Genomic DNA, 9932 nt, shown 5'->3' on the forward strand with positions numbered 1-9932 from the left:
TGGAACATATTGGTTGCGTTCCGAAATTTATTGTTATGGCCTTTATCCTTGAAATAGTTGCGTATACGTAAGTTTTACTGCGCAGCTATTTTATAGTATGATTAAACCTGCAGTAAAACTTATGTATATGCAACTATTTCAAAAATAAGGGCCCAGTACTGAAAATCTATAGTTCATGTTACGTATACTATAGAATTTCAATACTGACAGTGAATTTCGGAATGCAACTGTTATCAGCGTTAATGTGTTATAGCTCCTGCACACAAGACACGGTAATGCTTGCCTGCATAACGCGTTATTCTATCTTTATCACTCTTCAAATGTACAAAAAGGGTAGAATAATAGCTCCTGCACACAGGACTCGCTAATGCTTGCCGCGCGGCGGAAGTCCGCGCGACAGCCAATTAATATGTTGTTTTTCCGTAAAAGCTAGAAGGTTAATACGGAAAGCAGCATATTAATTAATTGGCTGTTGCGCGAACTTCCGCCGCGCGGCAAGCATTAGCGCGTCTTGTGTGCAGGAGCCATTATTCAACCCTTTTTGTACATTTGAAGAGTGATAAAGATAGAACGCGCGTTATGCAGGATTTACACGCGTCCGATGCCTGACATACGATGTCCGATATCTAATAAGAGAACAGCTTTCTAAAGCCCATTCTACAATTGCGTAAGCGTAGTGTGAACGGGTGGGACCCGATTGACCACGATACGATTGGACACAGATTGTAATAATTGGTTCGATCTACTAATTCACTAGATAATTCCTTTCATAATTCCTTTTTCATCGGTTGGTTGTGTCCAATCGTACCGTGGTCAATCGGGACACTCCCGTTGTGAACGTAAGAGTCAACCAATCCGAATGTTTTATTCATTGATTGCTTTAAGCCCATTCTACAATTGCATAAGCGTAGTCGTGAACATAAAAGTCAACCAATCCGAATGTTTTATTCACTGATTGCTTTACTCTGATTGGTGTCGTAATCACTTACAACCACTTACATCCACATTCACGCAATTGTAGAATGGGCTTTACTCATTGGTGTCGTAACCACTTACAACCACGTTCACGTAATACCATAGAAGGAGGAGAGCATACTAGGTGGCGGCGGGACGCCATGCGCGTTCGAGATCTGCGTATCTTTTCGTTCCAAAGGGAGAAAAATATCGAGAGCGCGGTTCTGCTAGGCCAGGACTCGAACGCGGGTCTTTCGCTTGCCGGGCGACTGCTCTAAACCACTGAACTACCTGACGCTCCACGCTCACGACACTCTCCTCTCCCTAGATAACGCTCAGAGATGCCGTTCGGAAGCAACATCTCTGGCGCGATCCCGAGCGTGACTACAGAGAGAAACAATGTTACTGTACCAAATGGTACAGCTGTCAGTCTCTCAAAGTCAAAGGTTGCTATCCTTTAAGACCTGCTGTCCATAATTGTAGAATGGGCTTAATGGAGAATTGAATTCTTTATTAGAAAGCTGTTCTCCTATTGGGTATCGGACGTCGTACATGAAACATCGGACGCGGTGTGAATTAGAGATGCCCGATCCTGAATCGATTCGATTCTTTTCTCAGAAATAGGCTTATTGTGTTGTTTGCACTCTTCGCACTTTTCGTATTTAAAACTAGGCAGAAATATATTGGAATGTTTCGAAGAAGCAAAAACGAGACAACCAACTCGATTGTTTCTTCCAAGCGTTTGATTAGACGTCCATCTCTTTTTAAAAGCAAAAAGTATGAAACATGCAAGCAACACGAACAACCCTTTTTCCCTAAATTTGTTAGGGAAAGAATCGAATCGATTAAGAATCGGGCATCTCTAGTGTAAATCCTGCATTAGCATGGACAACGAGCTTATCGAAAGCACCCTAGAAAGAAGCTTTATCCTCAACGTCATGGTGGCAGCATTTGTTGAATGCGCGAGTCACTTGAAGTTCACGGAGTCAGCCACGGATGCCACCAGTGTGACGTTGAAACGAAGCTAACGTCGCTTGCGTTCGACAGATGTCGCCAGCGTGACGCTGGCGGCCAGAACGTGTTCTCCGCGTCCATATAGATCCATCCTCAACGGTCGGCCGTTTCGAAATACGGCCAGTATGTTCGCCGCTACACGTCCGGAGATGTGTGTGTACTTACTCGCCTCACTTACCTGCTCTCTGCCTGCGTTCCGTAGTATCGTCGGCAAATAGTTCACGCGCTTCGAGGACGTACGTGTGAAGAGCGATAGTGTATGCCCAAAAGGGGCGAAAATCAGTAAGCAGATAAGTAGCATTTATTATCCCTTACGGGAGGAAGAGCGGAGGAAGAAGCGGTGAGAAACGCCGGGACACACGGAGGAGGCACGTCGTCGGGAACGATCGGGTAGAATCCGGCGAAGCGCGTGTGCATCGACGCCTCGTCATCGAGCGTCGTTGGCGGAAAAAAATAGTGGCAACTGAGCGCGGCGTCGATCAACGAAAGAGAGTGAAAGAAAAAGGAGGAAGAAGACGAGCAGGACCAGCTGAGCCAGTAACAGGTGGAACGGTAAATAACCGAGCACGCTACTCGATTCCCGCGAGTGTAACACTGTTGCGTATACGTGGAGCTTCGTTTCTCTGTGACGTCTCAGCCCGCTGGAGCTCGCGAGAATTGGCAGCCGTGAACGAGTCGCACGTGAAGCGTACTTTTCTCTTTCTCTCTCTCTCTCGTTCGCTCGCTCGCTTATTCTCTGGCCTTTGGCGATTCTCCGCGATTCTCGCGTCGCGATTTCTTCGGCGCGACGCGCAGCCAGTCGATAGCCGCGATGATTTGACACGTACGTCGCTCGCTCCGTCTTCTTCACGCCCGAGTCGTGAGAACGACGTGGGGCGTAGTTCCGTGGGATTCGCGAATGAGTGAGTAATGAATGAGCGAGGCTTCTGACAGTTTCACGCAATCGACGCAGTTTTTGTGCAATTAACGAATTAAATTGCACGACCAATTTGACGAGAACGTTCTCTTGGATAATTTTACTGTCGCTTATGAGTTTGCCATAATCAACGGAAAAATCGTTCGCTTGTTCCGATTTCACTCTCTCTGGATCTATCTTCTTCGCTTGTCACGATTAAACATGAAGTCAGAAATCAATCGAATTCTGATGAAAAATGAACTTCTTTCCAATATTTTCTCGTTATTTTTACCATCGTGATTTTTCGTCCTGGGTTTTAACGAACACGACATCTCGGATCAGCGAGCTTCACATGGCTATTTCGAGATCGTTTTTAATTAATCGTAAATCAAAGGAGATAGAACGTAAACAATTAATAAATTAAGGCTCTCGACTATTCGCTGCAGTCATCTTGATTTATGACGTCAGAAGCGAGAAAACACACGCCCCTCCGAAACTCGTACAAAGTATGCCTAGATAAAAGGCTATATCTAGAAAAAAATGATTTGCAATTGATTAAACATTTCTGAAATACTCCAAACATTTTCCTTTTGCTTTAACAATCGACAAATAACCGTAAAATTAGCATGATACGTTATCTTCCTTTTTAATCTACATTTTCTCATAAATTCGTCACGTTAATTTTACGGTTATCCAATGATCGTTAGAGTAAGAAAAAGTGTTGAGAGTATTTAAGAGATGTGCTTAATCAATTGCAAGTGTTATTTTATGGATGCCTCTTTTTATTTCGATATACTTTGTGGAACGATGTACTTTTGGGCGTGCATTTGCCCCGTTTCTGACGTCATGAGTTCCGCGGCGGGATTAGCCGGGAGGAGCTTTAAGTAGATAAATAATTTTCCGCTTGTGTTGTTACGATCTCATAAGCGGCATCATTTTGACGCAATCGTGATCGTAATATATTTTACTCGCCGGGAAGAAACGACGAGTTGCCAGGTGAAACCATAGAAATATAATATATAGACTGAAGGTTTGGCTGAGAAAGTGTACAGAAATTAGAAAGAGCAAAATGCTTTGGACCTCCTACATATCCTTGTCTCTCAGTATCTATTCCACAATAAAAGACCGCTCGCTTTTCCCCCACCACGTTTTCTGACAAAGAGAATAGGGTTTCAAAACATTTTGCTCTTTCTAATTTTCGGACGCCTTTTCTTGATGGGAAAGAGAATGCGCAGTCTATATATCACATGTCTATGGTTTTATCGGGCAACTCATTTCTTTTCGACGAGTATATATTGTATTTTATTTATTCCATATCTCGGTGAAGCGCGATATTACACAGCCCTGCGTATACGTTGCGCTACACACACACACGCGATGCATTCCTTCCCGCGGCACCCACTCATATGTGATATCTTAAGTGACCGAGATAAGAGCACTGTCAAAGTGCAGACCGCTTTAATGCGGCTTAATCTGCGTGCGGTGTCGCGTGGTTTTAATTTGCACCCACAGTGACCCCGGAACTGCGCGAATCTTCCCGCCGTTTCATCGAGACCTCGGCGGGATTATCTATACGTGTGTTTTATAATTGCGGCCGATTCAATTAGGCTCGATTATCTCGGGACATCGCGCGTACATACAACACTCTCTCGTAATCAATACTGTGGTATCGGTACTGTTGGTATACGTACAAGGAAAATAACTTGTCATTTATAACGTACGAGTGAAATATTAACGATGTATAAATAAGATATCCATCCGCTCGATCGTCTCTTTGTTTTCGGTTTAGATAATCTCAGGTAGCAGAAGCTTCTAAAGGACGCTTTAAAAACATTTTTAAGATGTCTAACCCCTTGTCCAAACCTTGCTTTAATTCTTAAGCTGTAAGAAATTGACCAACCACAGTCGATTATTTTTAAAATAATTGACTGTGGTTGGTTAATTTATTACGGCTTAAAAATTAAAGCAAGGTTGTGGACAAGGGGTAAGCCTTTTGTCCACAATCTTCATTTAAGACGTAAGCCGTAAGAAATTGACCAACCACGGTCAATTATTTAAAAAATAATCGACTGTGGTTGGTCAATTTCTTACGGCTTACGTCTTAAAGCAAGGTTGTGGACAAGGGCTAATAGACGTATTAACTTCTTCAGACGTATTTTAGGCCTGATTATATCAACCAAATAGTGAGCTAACTAACAGTTAAAATATGTATCTATCTTTATCTATATTAAAGCGGAAACAAAAAAACAAACATATGATTTAACTGTTATTTAGCTCACCACTTGGTTGGTGCAACCTTCTGTTAAGACGTCTAAGACGTCTTTCAGAAGCTCCTATATTACTTGCATGATTATATAGAAAATTATCATTTTTCTAATAAGAAAAGCAATTATTCAGTTTATTATTTTACCATATCATTAATATATCATTTTAAAGCGCAGGATTTGCTCTATATTTCTTTGCTATTGGTTTTATTTTCCTCAATTATCTATCACAAATAATGATATCACTTTTTGATGATATTTTTGAAATATAAATTTTGGGGAAGTTCGTTGTCATATGTTGTATGTGAAAAAAAGAATTTATTCTCTTTACAAGAATACTATAAAATTTTTATCAAAGAAAAAGTTGTTTCGAGACTTTATGCAATAAATAAACCGAGTTTTTCTCATAATTTAATATTCTTGATTAAAATATTAATTATCTACTAGAATTCAGAACATATCTTGAATAAATTTGATGCTTATGATGTGATAGATTTGCGGATACATAAATTTGTAAAATACTTAAAACTTCAACTTGAATGCAGTGTGTATCTTTTTGTGCGTGTTCCGTAACTTTTAAATCACAATATCGTTAAATGTCATTGCGCAGCTATTACGTAAGTAAGCTGTTATTAGCGAGAACGTGTTATGTGTTAAAAAATTACAGAATAGCTCTGCTAGATGATAGCAGAGATCAAGCTCGAATAATCGGATTGAACGATGGAATCCTCTGAAAATCGCTTCTTGCTGCACGAACGAGTACTCCAATGAGAATATTAATTTTGTAGATTAACGATACCGCGATGTATTTTAGTATTGCGTGCTCGCACTCGACAACGCAATATATTTACGATACTGTGTGCATACACGTAAGCACAGTCCGCTTTACTCTTCTTCTCTTTCACCGTGGGAGTATTTAACGACCACTTGTATAGCCGCGCCCCCCGCACGTTACTCGCACAAACTGTCACTATCTATTTCCAGTCGGGATGACCTCACATAGATTAAGTAATTACTGCAACGTGCGTCTGGAATGACATAATACCGAGACGAGCGGTCTGTAACCCTAATATCTAGAGTCGATCGGGACATCTTCGAAGTACCCTCGCTTTCACGCACGGAACAAAATAATTTGCTACAGCAGCAAACTAATTTGCTATATACGAACAATTAAATATAATTTGCTGTGTTAGCTACTTTTTCTTTGCTGCAGGAACCTATTTTCTTGCTATGATAACAAGAAAGTCTGCTCTTGCAACAAGAAAAGTAGCTAAACGTAGCAAATTTTCTACAGATGGACAGCTAAACATAATTTACTGCTTTAGCTACTTTTTTGTTGCAGGAATAGATTTTCTTGTCATCATGGCAAGAAAATTGGCTTCTGCAGCAATGAAAAAATGGCTAATACAGCAAATTATGTTTATTTGTCCATATGTATCAGATTTTTTTTCCGTGCGAGATACTCTTGATTTGTGACATTTGGACGTATTAATATTAGGTTGGTACCCATACAGCACAAATCTTCAAAGAACGTTCTAAGGAGGTTCTAAGGACATTCATACATTCTAAGAATATCCTAGAACATTCTCTGAAGATTTTGTGCTGTCTGGGTAGGAAAATAATGTCGGTTTTATATATTATTTGACTTTGCTACTTGTTTTTGGAATAAATATTTCTTTTAATATATTTATTTTATATACCATTTTAAAGCGCAGGATTTGCTCTATATTTCTTTGCTATTGGTTTTATTTTTACTATTATTTTGTGTCCATTATTATTTATAGAATTCATGATGGAAAAGAAGCAATTGCGAGCGATATTCTTGTACGAGTTCAAACTAAGACATAAAGCAACAGAGGCGACTCGTAACATCAACAGCGTATTCGGCCAGGGAACCGTAAACGAACGTACGATACAACGTTAATTTCAAAAATTTCGGAATGACGATGAGAGCCTTGAAGATGAAGAAAGTCGTGGACGTCCATCGGCAGTTGACAACAACGAATTGAAGGTGTTGGTCGAGGCAGATCCGCGCACAACGATTCGAGAGCTTGCTGTAAAGTTAGACGTAAGTCATCCAACAGTTCTGGATTACCTCAGGCAACTTGGAAAATTAAAAAAGCTCGACAAATGGGTGCCGCATGAATTGAATGAAAATAAAAAAAATCGCCGTTATGAAGTATGCTTTGCGCTTCTTTTGCGCAACAACAACGATCTATTTCTCGATCGCATTATGATATGCGATGAAAAATGGATTCTATACGACAACCGCGGCGAAGCTCCACAACACTTCCTAAAGCTGCACCAAAGGAAGACCATGGTGACGGTTTGGTGCCATCAGCCGGTCTAATCCACTACAACTTCCTGAATCCAGGCGAAACTATCACGACAGAAAAGTATTGTCAACAAATCGACGAAATGCATCGCAAACTGCAACACCTATGCCCGGCATTGGTCAATAGAAAAGGTCCCATTCTTCTTCACGACAATGTCCGGCCACACGTCGCACAACCGACGCTGCAGAAACTGAATGAATTAGACTACGAAACTCTGCCTCACCCACCATACTCACCAGACCTCTCGCCAACCGATTACCACTTTTTAAGCACCTCGATTACTTCCTGCAGGAGAAAGTCTTCAATAACCACGGTGCTGTTGAAAATGCCTTCCGAGAGTTTATCGATTTCAGGACATTGCAATTCTACGTTACCAGAATAAATAAATTTGTTTCTCGTTGGAAAAAAATGTGTTGATTGTAATGGTTCTTATTTCGATTAATACAATTTATTCTGAGCTGAGATATATGCGTTTAAAGTTAAAAGTTAAAAACCGACATTATTTTCCTACCGACCTAATAGTTGTTACTTGAAGTCTGAGATATCTCACATGAGATTTTTATTCAGAATTAGGTCCGAAATTTTCGGTTGAATTCAATGACATACATGTGTATATGACGTTATATCAGAGATCGTGATTTAACTGAAAAAAACTCTCATTTAACTTTAAACTCAAATCTGAGTTACTTGAGAGGAGTTTTACAAGTATTAATATGGGTCTTAATCATTACGAAGGGAAATTTCTTTTATCTTTAACTACTTTAATTCTTTGTTTTTGGCAAAGGACATATTTTCGCTAAAGTTATTATTCTGATAGAGCATTCTCAAAATTTCTTGAAGTAGAATCTCAAAACAAGTGAAAAGTAATAGTATTTTTACTCGAAACGACAGTAGAAATACTGCTACCCACACACGGAGAAAAATAATTTGTTGGCCCAGCAAATTTTCTGGTGGTCTAACAAAATCTTTTCATTATTATATGGACAGCAAAAAGATTTGCTAAGAGTACCAATCACTATTTGCTGAATATAATTTGCTATATCTACAAATTATTTCGCTATAAGAACCATGATGGATTTATATAAAGAGTTGCAGTTTTGCTCCGATAGCAAATAAATTTGTTAAGGATATATTATTTTGCATCAATAGCAAATTAACATGATTCTTAGGACAAATATGCTCAACAAATTTTTTCTATCCTGGCAACGAAACTACTTCTACTCTGATAACGAGTAATTTGTAAAATTAGTTAGGTCAACTAAATTTTTTTGATGTCACTATGAATATACAGTAGCAATGACGATTTTGCTAAAAGAGCAAAATTATTTTTCTCCGTGCAGTCGCAAAAGTGAATGTTTTACTTAAGCTTGATTCTGATTCCATATGAGCGAATGTTTCAATTGATTAGAGTGTGTTCCTGTGACAGTGGAGTGCATCATATTCACACTTTAGTTTCGAGTGAAAGTAATCACTTGACGATTTAGAGCGAATAATCCATTATGTATGAAAACTTAATTAAATTCGAGTGGCTCGGTGGTCACTCCAATTTTCGAGTGAAACTTCACTCCAAGAAATTGAGAGAGCACGATGCTGCTTTGGGACCAGACGCGCGCATCGATCATCCGTCGTTATCGTTGACGCAAACGCGTTTACGCCTTTTACGCCTGCACGATACGCTCGGTCAATCGATCCGCGCGGTGTTTTCATCTTCATGTCCTTCGGCGTGGATCGCATGCTTGTGTGCTTCGTACGCTGCTGCGACGTCGAAGGACGATCTGCCAAGGGGCGCACAACAACATCTCCTCGTAAAGTACAGCTTCACAGAAGCTTAATTGGTCGACAGTTGTACGAGGTGTGAAGAATCGGCTAGAGAACGCGCCTTCTCGTGCGTCTGTCAGCTTTATCGATCGGCAATTGGAATACTCTGAGAATTGTGAACGATTTAACATAACGCCGATTGTCGCGTTCGGTTCATTCCTGACTTGAAATCTCGTTAACTTGCACGAAAATTTCAGAAACGGAAGTCATACGTACTTTAACGTTTATCTATCATTTATTCAATCGTTGAAATAAAATGTACTCGAGGACAAGTTTCTTTGAACTTGACTGTCATCTATTTTTCACGGCTGTCACTTCATCTCTTGAATGAAATTCCACTTGAAGAAATTCAGAGAGAATACAATTTTCAATTTTACTTATAATTTGTACAATTGAAAAGTATACAAGTAATCTTTGTTATAACGTTAAGTTATATATGATACAATTAGTACAACATCCTTAGTCGAAATTTTGATCCTAATATTTCATTTAACGTTTACTTTGATACTCTGAAGTCTATCCTCTCTTGATTATATTAAAGCTTTATCGAGAACCCTACAAGTGGTATTTTGTGCGTTTTTTGCCACTTATAGATGCTAAGTAAAACTTCAGTTCTAATGTGTATAAAACCTACACCAATCCTTTAAAAAA

The 9932-nt window shown here is 39.6% G+C and overlaps 1 protein-coding gene across 4 annotated transcripts in view; it reads left to right on the forward strand.

Annotated features, from left to right (window-relative positions):
- Positions 1 to 2039: 2039 nt before the first annotated feature.
- LOC116850680 (histone-lysine N-methyltransferase SETMAR) overlaps positions 2040 to 9932 on the forward strand; it is an 11378-nt gene continuing 3485 nt past the window's right edge. Inside the window, exons 1-2 of one of the 4 annotated variants that reach the window (XM_032829270.1) lie at positions 2040 to 2520; positions 6912 to 7927. In XM_032829270.1, the coding sequence (XP_032685161.1) occupies positions 7378 to 7845 (468 nt within the window). In that variant the 5' untranslated portion in view covers positions 2040 to 2520; positions 6912 to 7377 and the 3' untranslated portion in view covers positions 7846 to 7927. The other 3 variants (XM_032829271.1, XM_032829267.1, XM_032829268.1) reach the window with 3 other exon arrangements.

The sequence above is a fragment of the Odontomachus brunneus genome, unplaced genomic scaffold (assembly GCF_010583005.1).
Source record: "Odontomachus brunneus isolate Ranch 3 - 2012 unplaced genomic scaffold, Obru_v1 Obru_scaffold_152, whole genome shotgun sequence".
Classification (NCBI taxonomy): Eukaryota; Metazoa; Arthropoda; class Insecta; order Hymenoptera; family Formicidae; genus Odontomachus; species Odontomachus brunneus.